At 42.9% G+C, this 19197-nt stretch overlaps 1 protein-coding gene across 1 annotated transcript; it reads right to left on the reverse strand.

The window, feature by feature from the left end:
* Positions 1-288: 288 nt before the first annotated feature.
* On the reverse strand, positions 289-18197 carry EIF2S2 (eukaryotic translation initiation factor 2 subunit beta). The gene is made up of 9 exons (XM_033153296.1): positions 18008-18197; positions 14579-14759; positions 12991-13094; positions 11291-11429; positions 8877-8977; positions 7045-7193; positions 5637-5693; positions 2090-2175; positions 289-740 (listed from the first exon to the last, which is right to left on the reverse strand). Exons 1-9 carry the CDS (start codon positions 18020-18022, stop codon positions 565-567), a joined length of 1008 nt encoding a protein of 335 aa, XP_033009187.1. The 5' UTR covers positions 18023-18197; the 3' UTR covers positions 289-564.
* Between the last annotated feature and the right edge of the window lie 1000 nt (positions 18198-19197).

Genomic DNA, 19197 nt, shown 5'->3' on the forward strand with positions numbered 1-19197 from the left:
AGATTTAATCATAAATACCTATGGGCTTGCTCCATGTAACTAGAAATTTTTTATATCCATGGAGTCATTCATCTGAAATAATCTATTTTTAATGACAGAATATTTTTATGAATTTCATTCATTACCTTTTCTCACTTGCTACTATAATACTTGTTCCAAGAAACAAATTTTTTTAGAACACATTTGATTATTTGGAATCAACCACAACACTCGCATGTATTCAAGGTATTATTGTCGCCGTAGCAGTCATTTTAACAGAGAAACAGAAAGAAAGCTTGAAATGAGTCACTGTTATAATAACTTTAATTTTTCTTGCATTTTACAGAATTCTATGAACAGATTAAAAAGCACCTCCTCTCATCACACTTGACAGTTGGTAAAATATTCAGTTAGCAAATGTCAACAGCTTGAGGATCTGCATCTTGCAAGAATTTCACAGACCAACCCAAAGCCAAGCAGCTTTTACAATCTTGTTTTAATACATTGGAAATCCACTCAGGTCGTAAGCCTGTCCAGCCTTTTGTGCCCAGATCACTTTGCAAAAATCCAGTGTCGACCAACCAACTAGTTAGCTTTGGCACGGAGCTGCGCTCTCTTGCCCGTGACAGCCTGGAAACCAGTTTTGATGCTGGCGACAGAGCAGCGCGAATGGCAGGTCTCGCACTGCAAAAAATATAATCTGGTGTCCTTCTGCAAGATTGTGTCTGGCGACCGACATGTGTGACAGGTGACATATTCCTCTGGGGGAACAATTAAACATGCTGAATTAGCAACGAGAGATTAACCAAAATTTCACATGCTGAACTGTGTAGGATTAGTTATTTAATTGTATCACGGCAACATAATTTTCAAATTGCCTGGATCACAGCACCAATTCCTGTCTTCAAGCACCAATGGTACTACTACAAAGAAATAAACAAATTATTTTGCGAAGACTAAAGTTAATAGCAGCTCTCTATTTGCCCCATAAACTTGTTTTACGAGTTAATTTACCTCTTCTCAAATGAGCAGTACTGCACCCCAGCTCATTAATACATCTTCCTGGTATGCAGTTCTGCCTTAGGATGCAAGTACTAAAGAATCAACACTCCACGAAAAGTTCTATCTGCTTGCCCACTCACATTTAACCTATGGGCCACAGGACGGTTTGAGTGGTAGGTCTGGCAAGCAGCTCACAGGGCTCTGTGCAGATAGGTTAGTCAACTTTTTATCAACGGAACTCTGAACTGCCAAAGAAAAGAGAAACACTTTTTTCTCTGACAATTCAGAAACTGCTCCTGCAGCAGAAACTCGAAATGATCAACTTGAAAAGCTATTAAACTGCCTTATACTGGCTAGCAAAGTAGCCCAATACTGCCTACTGGACTATCAGAAGCTTTCCAAAATCTCAGGCAGAGGTTTTGCCCATCACCTGCTCCCCCAGTTCTGTTAACTGCAGATAGTGGAGACTGAGCAGATTGAATCTTCCACACAGGATCTTCCACACCCAAAACTTCTATTTCTGTTATTGAGCTAGTTCTATTGTAAGCTAACAAAACATCTGCAGTTGAAAACAAACATTTTGTATGTGTGATGTTCAAAACTCCTTAAGTTCACAAGAAGGGTTATTCATTCTGCATTTCAGCTAAATTGCTTCAGAAAGCATATAGAGGCAAGGTATTCCAGACAGGACCCCTTTTTCCCATGCACTCAAGCACTCAGATTGATGCAATGTAAAGAGATTTTGATCTGAGCCTCATGTTGCATTCAAATAAAGCTCTTCTCAGTGGCCACCTGGTCCAAATACTACTTGTCACATGGCAACCAGTGAAAATACGATGGTTTCAGAAGACATGACAATTGCAGGTTGGTTGTATTGCTACTTATGATGATGGATCTGCTATGGTTTGTTCTCTTTTGAAAGTTGTATGATTTATTATTTTTCATGATCATTATCCACATAAAGGTGGCATAAATATTTTAGTTATTAATGTGCACATTTTAGACAATATTTGAAACCTTTTCATGAAGTTATCAACTTGCCTCTTTCATGTTAAGTGCTAACAAAACACAGCAATCAACTTTAAATGAAGCAGAAGAATATACTTACTGATATATCTTCTCAAGACGTTTTCTATCTGTTTTTGTTGGAATCTTCCTTTGATTACAAGCTGGTTGTTACCATCTATAGAGCCACTGATTTGAAAGAATTTTATAGTTTAGAACTAAATAACACTATGAAATAGAACATGTTTCTTTTGACTGCAAGCTTCCCTAATGCTAATTAAAGCATATACAAACAAAAGTTGAGGATACCTCCATTTGTGTGGAGGCAACAAACTTCATCACTTCTGCTAAAGCTGAACTCATTCCCAGAGTGCTGACAGCTTTGCAGCCAAAACCAGGCTATGCAGCATCAAAAGGGACATATCAATGTGCTCAGGGAAGGTTTACAGAACTTGGAAACTCTCTTAATAATAATAAAAAATCCAACCTAAGTTGGGGGGGTGGAAATCCCACAACAGCTTTACTGTGCCTGCTGAGTAGCTACAGAACATCATGAAATTCTTGAGAAAGAAACAGCAGAGGGTTGGGATGGTGGATGATATGAAGTATGGCTGAGTGGAAGTGGTTTATGGGGAAGAGTTGATGCTTTCCTTTTTCTCCTCTCCTTTCCTTCCTGCTGCAAATTTGTTTTTACCTAGCTGGTATGGTAAAAGTGTTGTTTGTGTGTGTGTGTGTGTGTGTGTGTGTGTGAGAGAGAGAGAGAGAGAGAGAGAGAGAGAGAGAGAGAGAGAAGAAAAACACAGACTAGCAAAGTAGAAGTTGAAGCTAGGTGAGAGAGAAGGCTAGGATGAAAGAATGGAAGGTGAGCAGTTTTATGTGTATCTTTTCCTCTATTGCCATTTGCTCCATTTCTCTTTCTCCAAGAGAAATAAGCAGAAGATGATAGACAAAGAAACGCAGAACAAAAAAGAGTAGAGAGAAAAGGTTGTTTTCAAGTTAACACTGAAGTCACCAGGGACAGAAGTGTGAGCTGCGCATAAAACTCTAAGAGTTTAATGTAGCAGGGGGGGGGGGAGTTTTTACTTTTTAAAAAAACACCAGGTCTTATTTAGTGCAATACCTTTAAAAACACGCCTCATTTTCATTGTCCCCTTATAGCAGTGTTTGGGACAGGAAAGAGTCACTAGCAAAAGTCTTGCAATGATGTTCACTGTTATTTGCCTATTACAGCTGAGAGGCTGTGCTGAGAGAATAGCTTATGGCAGCCCTACAATGTGGTCTGTTAATATGGCAGGCTAGAGGTGGGGCTGAAGCAGGTTTAGATTAAGTGCCCTATACCTCTCAAGAAAGTGAGGAGGAATTAAAGAACCTTTTAATGAGGGTGAAAGAGGAGAGCGCAAAATATGGTCTGAAGCTCAACATCAAAAAAACTAAGATCATGGCCACTGGTCCCATCACCTCCTGGCAAATAGAAGGGGAAGAAATGGAGGCAGTGAGAGATTTTACTTCCTTGGGTTCCATGATCACTGCAGATGGTGACAGCAGTCACGAAATTAGAAGACGCCTGCTTCTTGGGAGAAAAGCAATGACAAACCTAGACAGCATCTTAAAAAGCAAAGACATCACCTTGCCGACAAAGGTCCGTATAGTTAAAGCTATGGTTTTCCCAGTAGTAATGTACGGAAGTGAGAGCTGGACCATAAAGAAGGCTGATTGCCGAAGAATTGATGCTTTTGAATTATGGTGCTGGAGGAGACTCTTGAGAGTCCCATGGACTGCAAGAAGATCAAACCTATCCATTCTCAAAGAAATCAGCCCTGAGTGCTCACTAGAAGGACAGATCCTGAAGTTGAGGCTCCAGTACTTTGGCCACCCCATGAGAAGAGAAGACTCCCTAGAAAAGAACCTGATGTTGGGAAAGATGGAGGGCACAAGGAGAAGGGGACGACAGAGGATGAGATGGTTGGACAGTGTTCTCGAAGCTACTAACATGAGTTTGGCCAAACTGCGAGAGGCAGTGAAGGATAGGCGTGCCTGGCGTGCTCTGGTCCATGGGGTCACGAAGAGTCGGACACGACTGAACGACTGAACAACAACAACAACAACACCTCTCAAGCTGCAGCAAAGGTCAACCTGCTTAAAAACAGACCCCTCAAACCACCTTCTGTGCCAAATCAGAACTCAAATATCATCTGAAGCTTCATGTACCTTTGATTTGCATTCACACTGGTTGCACTTTTAAGCATTTTTTTTTAAAGTACATGAAGACAAATTCAAACTAGAGCAAGGACTCCCATCTTGGCTGCTATCTCGTATGTTTTTTCAGCTCCTTTGGTCAAGAAACCGCTGGGTGGGGTTATCCGGAGGTTTGGAGTACATTGTCAGCAGTATGCTGATGACATTCAGCTCTATTTCACCTTTACATCTGCAGGTGAGGCAGTGGAAGTGCTGGACTAGTATCTTGCCTTGGCAATGGACTGGATGAGAGCCAACAAACTAAAACTCAATCCAGATAAGACTGAGGCATTGTTAATGGGTAGTTCCCTAAACCAGATGGGTGGGAAATAGCCTACTCTTGATGGGGTTACACTTCCTCTGAAGGAGCAGGTTCAAAGCTTGGGGGTACTCCTGGTTCCTTTGCTGTTGCTCAAGGCTCAGGTGGTCTCAGTGGCCCAGAGTGCCTATGCCCTTTTAAAATGAGGATTGGGGGGGGGAGTTATTGAGTTGCTTTTATTTTGATTATGTTGTGGTTTTATATTTTGATTTTTTTCTGTGAACCACCCTGAGGCCTCCAGGCATGGGGCGGTATATAAATTCACTAAATAATTAAAAATAAGAAAGCTCAAGTAATACATGAATGCCAGGGATAACCTTCAAAGTTCTGTTCACCACATCTAATCCCAATCTACAAGCAAGAAGAGTTAAAGTGGTACAACAGCCAACAAGCTAATCATAAGCAGCCCACTTAAGAATTGCCCTATCTATCCTTAAGAAAGAACACTGCAAAGAAAAGAAAAACTCGATCAAGCCTGGATTCCAAATAGCCTGAGGTTACTTCCACTTGCCAAATAGGCTTGCTTGCTCTCCTTCTGAAAATTAGGAACCAGGGCAACATTTTTGTAGTGCGAAGGACTACAGCTGAGGGGGAGGAAGAAATCAGTGACCCTCCCCCTATGTGCATACATGCCTCTGAGTGGATGCTGCGAGTCAAACACCCCCCCCCCCTTTTTTTAACTCCCAAATTACCTTTTAAGTACAAGAACCTGAACCTTGGGGAAGGATGCAGAACTGGTTGCCTTGCAAAGTACTTGTCTGAATTACTCGCATTCAGAAGCAGTAGTATGCATCTGTACATTTAAGAAATAGCTGCTGCTAGAAACCTTCAAGCTCATGAATGGTATTAGTAGCTGCCCCAAGGGAAAACATGGTCCTCTTGCAAACAACTCACACCCTTCTTCCCATAAGCCCATAGCACTTTAAGATACATGAATTTCAAATCTAAATATGCAAAAGCAACATCTTTGATAGCAAGTTTACTTAACTTCCAGAAGAGAGAGAACGAATTTAAAAATAGTTTACCCAGAGAAGATAGCTAACACCTGCATTCAGGAAACACTGGAGTACACATTGCAGAAGTGGAAGGTGCTTACCTTGTACCCAATTCTGCAAGCAAGAAAGCCAGGAGGTGCTTTGGTTGACGATGTAATCTATAAAGAAATAAGTTTACTGAAGGCAGCCTTGTTTAGGGAAGTTTTTAAATGACTGATGTTTTTAATGTATTTTTAACCTTCTGTTGGAAGCCACCCACAGTGGCTGGGGAAACCCAGCCAGATTGGACGGAGTAGAAATAAATTATATTATTATTATTATTATTGGGTTATGATCACAAACTATATATTTAGGGCACTTAGTAATAAGCAAATAGCCCAGCTCAATGCAGTGATTAAATGCTCAGTATATTTTTCCACACATCATCATCATCTGACCTAGAACATAGTCTTACCTCCTAGGGCAGGCATAGGCAACCTTCGGCTCTCCAGATGTTTTGGCCTACAACTCCCATGATCCCTAGCTAACAGGACCAGTGGTCAGGGATGATGGGAATTGTAGTCCGAAACATCTGGAGAGCCGAAGGTTGCCTATGCCTGTCCTAGGGTCTCTATGGGCACATCTGCAAACAGGAGAAACTACTGTGGGCACCACCCACACCGCAACCAATTACACATCATGACAATGTTCTGTTGACAGGGGAAGGGAACTTGTGGGCACCAGGAAAGGCCTTGACAGGTACATGTATGTCCACAGGGTCAATGTTGATGTTCCTCAATGTAGGGATGTAATATGAAAGTAATACCTGACATACACACACAAAAGTCAGGATATAAAACTTTCAGCAAAACCTGCCTGATAGGGACCTCTTTGAAGAGAGCAAAGCATCAGTCAATAAAAAAATAGGGAAGGGGGGTTTAGCAAGATATAAATCTTCAAAGCAAACACCAGATTGCTTCTATTTCAGCAGTAAGAGACTTAGATAACATGGAAAACTGATCTGACATTAGTATTTCAGTGCAACACAGACACTACTGGTTGGTTTCTGAAAGAGAATGCTTTCAGTGAAGACTCACTGAATTAGAATTTAACACCAACACACAAAGATGCTTTTGAGTGGGAGGCTGGCAGAGACATCCAGTATCACTAAGGGTTTAATTCACCAGAAATGAGCTGGCCTTTTGTTTTATTAAACACCACTGTGTTTCTGCGGAGTTATCCCAAACTCTCACCACACACACAGGTGAACACTCCTTCCATATAATAACCTGTAGTGGTGATGCACAGTTCTTCAACCATCTTTGATGTCTGACAAAGCAAACATATTTGAAGGGAAGATGGTTCTATACTCGAGCCATTAATTCTTCAGTAGGGCTACTCAATTACTTGCAACTGAGTCCCCTCCAGTCCATGCAATTAAATAACTATACAGCACACAACGTAAGGATCATGGTTCCCCTCCACCCAATGCTGCACCCTGCTCCAAGTTGCAATACACACAAGACTTACAGTTTACAGATATCTGTGAAGTTGACAAATGATGTTTTCTTGGTTCCTACTCTTACAACTTGTGGAGGCTTCATGACAAATTTTCGTTTTTCACCAGCTACCATATCTGGATTTTTTTCTCGCATAATGTTGAAAACACGATTCAGCAACTGCAAACACAGGGGGGTGGAATATTTATAACTTCAGTCATGAACCATCTCTCACTTTATTGTTATAAAAAAGCAAGGGTTTTCCAGTGATCAAGTCAACATATTAAGTTTGGCTTTGGGGTGGTGGTGATGGGGGATTTTGAGCTTCTGTGACATGTTTTAAAACAGCCCTTCTCTCATGCTCTGGTGCATCCCACCAAACCACACAGAGGACAGCAGTTGCACTGGGGCTTTCAATCATGTCTACACCTGTACACAGAGAGAACCTATTCTCACACTCCATTAAGTGTACAGAGCAGTGTCCAAAACTCCCATTTTTAGGCATATTTTGTGACAGGGAATTTCATTAGCACAAGCATTTTCTGAGCTCTGGACACAGTACTGCACCTAGGATTTTGGATTAAAACTGCAGAGTGGAAGGAAAGGAGGAGTTTTTTCTGCCTCCCCACTTCCAGCTGCTCTCTCAAGACTGGAGAAGAGGCCCTTTTAAGAATATTAGGGGGGTGGGCAGGGGAAGAACTAGACCATGTGAAAAATGAACACAGTACTTTAGCTGCAGCTCATTCACTTTCAGCTTTGTATTCTTGTTCTTAAAAAAGTGCACCTAAACATTTCATTGTTGGGCCCATAACCTAGGTTTAATGTGCCATTTAGCTCCTAGCTTTCATATCTCAGTTTCTAACACTGGTACAGAGGTCAGTGGCAGAACCAGTTGCTGTTATGTCCTCTGCATGTTAAACACATGGAACCAAGCTTTTAATAGCAGTGACAAGACTCTTGTTTTAGCTCCTCAGAGGAAAAAGTAATAATGTCGCCAATGAAACAAGAACAATTTGTCTCATATTGCTTCCTTTTGCTTTGGAAAGTGTAGCAAGGGAAGAAGTAGGGCTAGAAATCATAATTAAAGGCCACAAAAAGCAGTAGTTCCCAACTACACTCCAAGAGGTTGGTGTAAGCTCTCCCTGCTGGGCAAATCTGAAGACACCAAGAACTGGGAGATGCATTTCAAACATCTTGCATCACTGCTACTGCTTCCTCAGCAAGTCCCACTCTGCATTTTCCGAAACACAGATTGCAGTAAGTTATTTTATTTCTATTTACTGATAGCAAGTGCACGTGTTTCTGGGCAGGAGTTAGGGCTGAACAAGGAATGCTCTTCGCCTTAGGGAAGGGCAGAACAGGCCCTATTCACATCAACTGTTACTTTAGTTTAACACCATATTCAGTCCTCTATGCCTCAGCCCCTATATTTCATTCAGAGCTGTGTTGATAGGCATGCATGTTGCTTTAAACATGAGAAATAACCTTATTCTTGACTTTTTTGAATTAAGTATACAGGAGTAGAGCCCACTCTTCTGTTTCCAAAACATATCTTTCTGTCATAGTTAGGGCAACTGCTTGCACCACAGGAAGCATGGGACTTCAATGAACATAATCTTCCTGGCCAGGAAGACAGCGTTACAAACTCTCACTAAAGTGTATGTGAATGTACTTCATAACCTCCTGATTAATGCCCTACAGAAATAATTCGTTCTCCTTTATTCATGCAACAACAGCCCAAGTTTAACAAAATGCACCGTCTTATATAAATTGAAAGCAATTTTAGGCTATATTTGTTCACATGCCCCCCCCCAACAAGCTATCAACAGAAACAGATTAGTAAGAGGCATATAAACTATTTACCTCATCATATGTGTAGTCCCTCTCTGAGCCTGCCCATGCAGGTCCTGACTGAGAGCTAAAGGAGATTCCATCATCTTTTTTGCTGTCTTCATCCTCCAATGCTGCAGAGTAAGAAATATACTGAGATCGAAGGAACTGTCTTCCAGTTGGTCTTGGACAAAGTGTCACTTACTTTTACAAATGTGGGATACAAAAGAAAACCTTCAACCAACTAACAAGAGGCAGAAACTAGTCTTGAAAGTGAAGGGATCATCTAAAGTGACACTGGATCATTCAAAAGGCCACTAGGCGAGAGACAGTGTGGTGTAGTGGTTAAGAGCGGTAGACTTGTAATCTGGGGAACGGAGTTCATGTCTCCGCTCCTCCACATGCAGCTGCTGGGTGACCTTGGGCTAGTCACACTTCTTTGAAGTCTCTCAGCCCCACTCACCTCGCAGAGTGTTTGTTGTGGAGGAGGAAGGAAAAGGAGATTGTTGCTGCTTTGAGACTCCTTCGGGAGTGATAAAGTAGGATATCAAATCCAAACTCTTCTTAAAAAAAAAAAAAAGGCCACTAGGTGCTGCAGCTGGAAGGGAAACACAGCTCTCCCTTGCCTTCCCATGGAAGTGTTTGGCATATGTGAATAGCGACAGTGGCGTAGCAAGGGAGGGGCTATGGGGGCGGGCGCCCTGGGTTCCAGGGGAGGGGGGTGACATTCGGCAGTCCCTCCCACCACTCCCCAAGCCGAGCCCCACCACCTGGCACCCCGTCCGTGCTGCTTTACGGACGGACGGGGCAGCCCCATGAGCCGCCACTCGCTTGGTCGCCGCAGGAGCAGCAGCACCAGCCCAAATGGACTGCGCACGTGCGGCATTTCCATTCATGCGCAGTCCATCCCGACGTGCGTCGTAACGTCCCGCCCCCAGGGCGGTGCCTCCACACAGCGTTTGCCGCCCCGGGCGGCCAAGAGGCTTCCTCCGCCCCTGAATAGCAATTAGTTTCACAGGGGGGAAATGAAAATGTTCAGATTTGCTAAATCAAAAAAAAAAATGGCACTCGCATAATTTGTGCACAACTTTGGCTTATCATGAACAAGCAAGCATGCTGGTGTTTGTTTAGAAATCTGTGGCTGCTTTGCTCCTTCCTCTGGCCCTGCTGCTGCCACGCTACCAGGAACTAAGCCATGGTTTGGCTTAGTAGTTTGTGCAAACCCAACGTCATGGTTTGTTTCCCCTAAACCAGGCATGGCCAAACTTGGCCCTCCAGATGTTTTGAGACTACAACTCCCATCATCTCTCGCTAACAAGACCATTGGTCAGGAATGCTGGGAATTGTAGTCCCAAAACACCTGGAGGGCCAAGTTTGGCCATGCCTGCCCTAAACAAATCATGTGCATAAAGCCAAGAACAAACCTTGCTGCTTTGTTACAACTCATGGTTTGAAGAGAGAAGCCATGAGTGCAGATGTGCATGCAACCTAAATCCACAAAAGAGGATAGAGGAAGGAAGGTGCAATATTGTCAGCTTTTCTCAAGAAACTTTGAATTTTAGTTCAAAGTAACCTCAGTGTCTCAAAAAGAGTTCTCAGTATACACAAAGAGTCCCAGGGTTTCCTGGAGAAAATTGTATTAAGGCTTAGGTTTATGGTTATTTTAGATACAGGCAATGACTTTTAGCCGTGTCTACTATGTGTGCAACAGCACATTACTCTGAACCCAGAAGTGCCCCAAAAACGGCACAAAAATGGGTGGTTTGGGGTGGCCTTACACGGGTCCCACCAACACATCCAGGGGTCTGGAAAGTAACCCCTGCAGCAAATCAGTTGCTGACTGTACTAGCTTTGAAGAAATGACCTTCCATTGTTTTGATCAGGGTCAGCAAGGTTTACCTTGCCTGGGCCAGATCGGTCTCGTGGAAACCACTGTGTGGGCCAGATTGTGTGAGTGCACATGCCCGCGATTTCCGACGCATGCGCAGACGTGAATTTCGGCACCACAGAAGTGAGTCCCTGTGCCATGCCACTTTAGCGCACCACGCGAGTGGGCAGCTCAGTTCCGTGGGCCGGTCAAGCGACCTCCGCAGGCCGCTTCCAGCCCATGGGCCTTAGGTTGCTGACCCCTGGTTTTGATTGACAACTGAAAGTGAGATCCTATTGAGAGTTTCAAAAGAGTTCCCTCTCCCTTCATGGGACCCCATTGGAATTCTGAGCAAGCAGGAAGAGAGGAAGGGAGACATCGAAAGAAAACAACATAGAAGGAAAGATGGCTACATACCTAAATGCTGAACTGGATGGTGAAGTTGGAGCTACTGTGGAAGTAAATGTTATGAAGGACAGCTTTTCTTCCACTCTACCAGGTGTGAATATGTTGTGTTCCAACATTTAAAATTATACTTTCACTCATAGAAACACACACAAAAAAAGAAAAAGAAAATCACCTTCATCTTTATCCAATATGTCATCCTCATCTGGAAACTTCACAGTCTTCTTCTTCTTCTTCTTTCCAAGCATGATATCAAGGTCATCTTCTGCTTGTTCCACTGCTACCTCTTGAACATCCCCCTCAATTTTCAGGTCCTTTAACATAATGTGGAAGGGACATAAAATAGCAGGCATTTATACAAAGTAACAGCAAAATTAAAAGGCTATATGCAAAAGAGCCACTCCACCGAGAGGCTGCATAGGCCAAACAGGAAGGCCAACATTCTCTGATTTTTCCCCCCGCAGCCCAATTCTACTCCACAGGGTTGAGGTACACTCTCTAGAGCAGTTTTAGGGTGGAGGGAGGGAAATATCACCCCCAAATGGGTTCCCTTCCCATTCCACTGGCAGAAGTCTTCCATCAGTAGCATGGCATCACTGGATGCAAACCAGAATACAGCACAGTTCTAAAATATGCAACATGCTATTCATGAAAACTGAGCCACCGTTATCTACTGAAAATTTGATTCCAGAGTTCCTTTTCTCAAGTATCTAAGTGCTTTGGTACAAGTGATTCTTAGAATGGATATCACACACTGTGGCTGTATTAAAAAAAATTAGGGTACACTTATATCAAAGTGCTTTATTGCCTACCCTTCGAACGGAATAACCAGGGTGGCTGCTAGTTTGTAACTCTTGAGTGTGTACATAGTCTACAGATCCCAGCTGGTGCAAGACATCATTTAGGAAGGAACATAGGACAGGCTAATGTTGCACAACAGTGCAGCATATGGCAATTACAGCAACAGAAAACAGCGAAGTACAGCAGAATCACATCTCATGCACATTTAACTTGCAGCATTTAAACTAAACACAGTTGAAGGCTGGCTGATTGAAAACCTGCAAGTTAAATGCGGAGCCAGAGCAAAGAGAAGCAAAGCAGAGAGGTTAAAAGGTTACAGGTAGGTAGCTGTGTTGGTCTGCCATAGTCAAAACAAAATAAAAAATTCCTTCCAATAGCACCTTAGAGACCAACTAAGTTTGTTCTTGGTATGAGCTTTTGTGTGATTGCACACTTCCTTCAGATACACTGAAACAAAAGTCACCAGACCCTTATATATAGTGAGAGAGTGAGGAGGGGTATTACTTAGAAGGGTAGTGGGAATGGGTGATTGCCTGATGGGTGTGGAAAACCTGTTGATGACTGTTAACGACTGCAATTAGTCCTAAAGGAAAAGGTGGCAGTGATAGCAACCAACTGGGATGACCTCAAAAGATTAGACAAATTCATGGAGGATAAAGATCTCAATATCTACTAGCCACAATGGCTATGTTCCACCCCACTGTCAGAGGCACTATGCCTCTGAATACCAGTTGCTGGGAATCACAGCATACTGTTAAGATGCTTTTGCTTAACCACAGCTCACCATACCACTGCATTACACCTCTTCACCCCTGTGCCAAAGAAGGTTCAGTCCTGTCATGCTAAACTATGGTTTAATATTATATCCACACCAGTCCAATGGGTGGTAGCCAATGTTTTTGCACCAAGAAAAGGAAAGGTATTTTTTCTGTGAGTTCTACTCTCCTTATGTTCATGGAGCAGAAATATTAGATATCATGTAACCAACTAAACTTCTAGTGGACTGATGTATAAAATAATTAGTCAAGAGCAGTAAGGGAAAAGGGCACAACTGAGTAATTTTGGAAGACTGACCTTTACACCCTCTTCAGCTTCGTCTATGTCAAATATCTTTTTTGTTTTCTTCTTCTTCTTCTTTTGATTGAAGAATGTTAAATCATCTAAGTCATTTGATGCATCTGAAAGTCAACAGCAACATTACAGAGCAATTATATTACAAAAATGCAACACTGAAATATATTCATCAATTTCATGTAAGCAGCAACAATAATTCAGGAATAATTCTCCAGACCTTTCTGCACCCAGCAGCAACATTTCAAGATTAGTGCAAATCAGCTTTAGCTAAGCTGCCTTCAAGTGAAGTGATTGTGTGAATGAAATAGTCCGTTTTGGGGGGGGGGGAATGTGCAATACCTTAGCAATGTGTAGAAAGTTGATCAATGGTGACTTTTGAAGATGACATCACCATTCATGACTGACATAGCATCTGACTAAAAAAAATCAACGTGTGCTACTGAAAGTTTTTTTAAAAATAGAGCCTACATTTTAGCAGGCATGACAAAGGGTAGAGTTTATTGCTACATGCCCCCATTACTTTAATATTTGTAACAACAGGGGCAGGAAGTGAAACTGCTGAGTTGCTTTATGACCCATTAATTAGAGGGAAATACAAATCTAACCAAGATTCTTATGAAACGCACAAAATAAGCTTGTAGCCCAATCCCTTAAAAGTGCTACCGGTACAGAACTAAAATGCTCACCAATGAAGGCAGAAGGCTAGCATAAACGAGAGGGTTAGAATAGACTAGAGGGCTGAAGGTGGAAGGAGAGGAACAGGAAGTCTGTTTGTGCAACATTGGATTTGTCATATGTAGCAGATGGGGGTCCCCAGGGATGCAATCCTATGAACTGATTTATGTGGGTTTGGTGTACCTAATTCTGCATGTGAATAGCAGAATTAGGACCTTTGCTTCCTAAATTCAAGGAAGTCATGGCAGCAAACATGGGGTTATCCCATGTAAATTTAACTACTGCAAGGCAAGGTGGATTTAGTTGAACAAAAGAGGGACATGGCCAAGGCCACACAGTGAGCTTCATGGCCAGCGTTCAAAACTCCCATTCTTCTAGGCGCATTTTGTGACAGGGAATTTCATTAGCGCGAGCAGTTTCTGAGCTCTGGGCGCAGTACTGCTGCTAAGATTTCAGATCAAAACTGCAGAGTGGAACGAAAGGAGGACCTTTTTCTGCCTTCCAGCTACTCTCTGAAGACTGAAGAGACCCTCTTAAGAATATTAGGGGGTGGACAGGGGAAGGACTAGACCATATGAAAAATGAACATAATATTTTAGCTGCAGTTCATTCATTTTCAGTTTTATATTATTGTTATAAAAAAAAACTGCACCTAGACATTCCGTTGTTGGGCGCATAACCTAGGTTTAAGGTGCCAATTAGCTCCTAGCTTTCATATCCGTTTCTAACACTGTTCATGGCTGAACAGGGTTTGAACCCATGTGTCCCTGAAATCCATCACTATCAACTATACTGTTTAACACTTTCCTGAAAGCTTCAAAAGTAGAATGTTAATGTCACACACTCTCTTACATATAACTTTTCAAAGAATCAAACCTAAAAATGTTTCTGATGAATGAGGATTTTAGTTTACCTTTTCTCCTACTGTCCTCTTCATCTGCTTCTGTGTCTTTGTCTTCCACTGGCTCTGGCTCCATTTCTTTTGTTTCTGATAACTGCGTTTCTTCTGTTTGTGCATCTCCTCCTTCTTCATCAAGCATAAAAGGCTTCTTTTTCTTCTTCTTCTTCTTGCTCATAGTAGGATCAAAAATCATCTGCAACAAACAAGTTTTCTTATGCAACTTTAAAACTATTTTTAAAACAATCCTCCAGCTTAAGCTAGTTTACCACATATATTTAAACAACCAACATTCTATTAAATTTAAGATTTCCACCATGACCTGCAAGGAGTTTCATAATTTCAACCAACATGGGGGTGAAGATGCTCTACAATCTTGCAGAATTCAAAGTTTAGTGTAACAGGTTTTTTTTTAAGACATTTCATGATTTCTCTAACTGATATTGGTTTGGTTTGCACATCACAATAACCAGCAATTTGTCTTAAACCATGTTTTAAACATGAAAATGCCTCCCGCAAGCCATAGCATGGCTTCTCTGTCATCTGAACCAGGACAATGACTTGCTTGAAACAAACCATAAGCAGTAACCCAGAAATAAACCAATAACAAGCCTTGGTTTATTTCTGACTTACCACTTGTTGTGTGTTTGCTCCTGCCAGGCAGGGAGGAAACAAACTAGAGTCCAGCACTTGTGGTTTGCTTCCCTAAAACAAACCATAAGTAGTAAGCCAAGAATAAACCTTGTTGTGTGTGGTTTCAATCATTTTTCAGACATATGAGATTAGTAATGCAAGGGAGTCCCATCATGCCAGCTGGTTAAACAGAACTTGTTAGGAATTGAGACCCCAATTACGAGTTCCCTGCAAGTACAGTTCAGTTCCCCATAAAACAAATCTATACACAATGCACCTACAAAGACAAAAGATATCTGAGTATTTGATATGTTTCTCTTATTATCTTTGGCAGTAAAGCGAAATCTCAAGAATCTCCTCTGTGCATTAAGAATTAAACTATTAGTCTCATTCTGACTAGTTCTCTCTCCACAATAAACTTGCCCGCCTATTAAACGCATTTTTGGACTGCTTCCCCCAGCAGGCAATGCAATGTTGAGAGCAGGATGAGTGTTTTCCCTTAGTATCCACTATGAAGCTACAGATTGGTTCTTACATTATTGAAAGACATGCAAGTCTCATGCAGAAAGAACTGCACGTATTTCATAGCTCTCCAAATGATTTCAACATTGTGCCATATACATTGATAATAAACAAGCATGCATAAAACCCTTGCGACATTTTGATTGGTCTTACTGTGAATTTGGTCTTTTGCTGTCCAATATATTAAAACTATCTTATGCAGATATTTTAGTTTGCAACCCAGTGGTACCATGAATGACAGCAGCACATGCATCACATACTTAGCCCAGGAACTTATAAAAACAGCTGTAGTGATTACTCCTTATGTTCAGAAAAATGATGGGCTAAAATATTATTAACTCATCAAGCTAAAGTGAGAATTCTTCTGGGTGGAGAAAGCTTTCTAAATAGCCAGGTACAGTTCTTAATTTCTAGTTTATGTAGGTAATGTCACCTTAGTACATTATAGTTAAGGATACCCATTTAAAACTTAGGAACATGTGACAATGGGCTAACAAGTGTTCACAAACAATAATTATGGGATAAATCCATTGAAGATTCTATTCTGTACTGGGTACGGTCTGAAGGCACCTGAGGGCGTCAACTTGCTGGAGGTAAACAGGTTGAATGGAAGCCCTTCTGGGAGCCATATATACACCACCTTAGGTTCCATGGCAAGGGAAAGGTGGTTATATAAATGTAAGAAAATAAATAAAATAATATTTGAATAAGGACAATACTTTGAATAGCTGTCAGCAACTAAATAGCCAGAAGCTTCATATACGTTGGTGTAGACCACATGTACTAGTATACCAAAAAAAAAGCCAAACCAGTAACTTTCTAGCCATTGTGATTGTACAACAACTAATAACTCAGAATCAAAAGTATAAGCCCCTTATAAAAGACTTTTATAAAACCTGTTCTAAAGACTACAAAAGTCCCAGATGCTTGAAAATCTGAAGCATTTTCATTCCTGGGCTGGAGTAGTGCTTTAATGCCTGATCCTAAGCTACTTCAGGTGTAGCACGTGATTTTTCTAAATCTTGCACCTGCAGTTTTAGGGTGTAAAGGGCCTCTCTGGGTTAGAAGCTGCACAATGTCACCACTACTACAGTACAGTATAGGAAGGACTGGTAAAGCTCAACCATAAACAACAAATCTTAATAAAAACAAACCATCAATAATTTTATTCTGCACAAAAGACTAGGTACCTAAATTGATTCATGACAGCCAGCTTGCTTTGGTCAGAACTTTGAAATGAGAAGTTTAAGTCTTCCTTACTCCAAGAAAGATTACAAGCTTAAAATCAATGCTGTTAAGTATGCCAATTCTTTTCAAGTCCATTTATTTCACAATGTCCAAGGGTCATTTAACTGATGAGCTTCACAACTAATTCTAAACCTGAATTTCCACAAAACGTTGTTTGGGGCTCAAGCAACAAACTAGCACAAACAAAAGGATGAGAAAGCCCAGCCTATGGAAGTGGGAAGAAAGAGAGAAGAGCTCTGCTAACTCTCTAAACAAAAGCACAATATGTGTTGGCTGTACACCTAAGCACATCAAGTGTGGTTACAACGGTTTAACACCAATTAAAGAGGCAGGGGTCTTCCCCTTCAGCAAAGAAGTCGGGATAAAGCACAGGGTATTCTAATCCACACATTACGTGATGGCGAGCACAGGCCTGCTGTGAAACGTGCACTTTACTGGCGCCCACACCCAACGCTTCCAGCACCTTTACACATGCTTGTAACCAAGATGGCTGCACTCACGCTTTACGTTTTATGGCAGAGGCTTTTCTATTTAAAAAAAAAAAAATTTAAGGCTGCATGAAGTGACCCTACCCCTTTCTATTAAGTGTACACGAAAGAGTCAATTTGCGGTTGATGTAACGTGTGAAGGGATTCTTAGCGCTCTCTTATTTCTCAGGGGCGGAAGGGAAGGGAGCGAGTTCATGTCCTCGAATAGGCATCGAATTAGCCCCTGAAAGAAACGGGATGCTGGACTGGAAGGGCCTGTGGCCTGAATCCAGGGGGCCTCCCTTTTATGTCCTGATCCGTGGAAAGGGAGAGGAAGCACCTCGCTGCCCATTAGAAGGGACCAACAAGCGCTGCTCCCTAAAGCGACTTGGGCGAGGACGGAGTAGCCTCCGTTCAAGCCGAAGGAACCAGCACGACACAAAGCAGGCCGGGCAGGGGAGCCCCCAAACAGTGTCCGGCCAAGGCGAGGGAAGGCCTCAGGCCTGGCTCCTCACATGGCGGCGGCGGTCACAGCCCAGCGTCACCCGAGGCCTAGGCGGGCCCGGGCCCTCACCTCGTCTCCCGACATGGCTGCGGCTCTCGCCGGCCCTCAAGGCAGAAGTTCGGAAGGGCTCGTCCCCGCTCTGGGTGGCCGCAACGCCGCCGGACAAGTCAGTCACTCCTCGCTCGGTCTCCCAGGCGCCTCTAGCCTCTCTGCCCGCCTCGCCGCCGCGCTCAGCTCTTGCATCAGCAGCAGGAGGAGACAAGAGACAGGGGCCGGCTACCCCGGATGGACGCATGCGCAGCACTCAATCCACGCCCCGCCTCGCCCGAGCCTCTCGGGAATCGTAGTCCAGCCACTGCGCAAGCGCGGCAGGAGTCCGGGGATTTGGACTACAGCACGTGTTGCTCAGGGGATGAGGAAGTCGAGCTGGTGAGGTCACAGGCAGGCAGGCAGGGCGGGTCGCGGCGCGCGTTAGTCGAGCGGCGGACGCGCCACGGGGTGAGGCGGGGTGGAAAGAAGGGGAGGACCCGCTGTTTCTTTGGCACGCCGGGATGGGCGACGGTATTCGTGTTATCAATCCGAACGTTTCGCCGGTCGAAAATGCATGCAGTCTTGTGAGGGGGTTGTAACCCGCGTGGGGACTTGAGTGCTGGATCTTCTATTACGGGAACCCGAGTTGAAATCCTAATCCTCACTTTTGTCCCGTCCCCCCCGAGCGAGTTGGAGGGAGGATAGGATATCAGTGTCCTCATAAACGATGCTCAAGGGACTTGTACCCACCCGCTGCTTCTCTTATTTCTGCTCTGCTCATTTATATTGCAATATCCTAACCCTGAAATTGCTTCTGGGGTAGCGTGTGTGAGTCATCCAGCCAGGACAGTTTCTGTTACTATTATAATAAAATATTTGGAGATAGGATTTGGCCCTCGGTGCTGTAAGTTACAGGTAACTATCCTTAGCTTGGGGGATAGATGGTTCTTATAACTTCCTCTGCTCCCTTTCATTTAAATAATGTGAATATCTAAATTCCTTCCTTGTGACCTGGAACTGGATTGGTTCAGATGTTTCACAGCAGTTACATATCCTTTGTTGTCTAGATCCACACTTTGTCCACTGACAGAGGGCGCTCTTACAAAAGTTTTCCAGACACAAGTATAATTAATACAGAGAGAACCAAATAATTGCAGAATTGATTGATGGATATACATAAAGCATTCCTAAGCCAAGTAACCATGTACGAGCAACCCTCTGCCCTCTTT

The sequence above is a fragment of the Lacerta agilis genome, chromosome 6, assembly GCF_009819535.1.
Source record: "Lacerta agilis isolate rLacAgi1 chromosome 6, rLacAgi1.pri, whole genome shotgun sequence".
Classification (NCBI taxonomy): Eukaryota; Metazoa; Chordata; class Lepidosauria; order Squamata; family Lacertidae; genus Lacerta; species Lacerta agilis.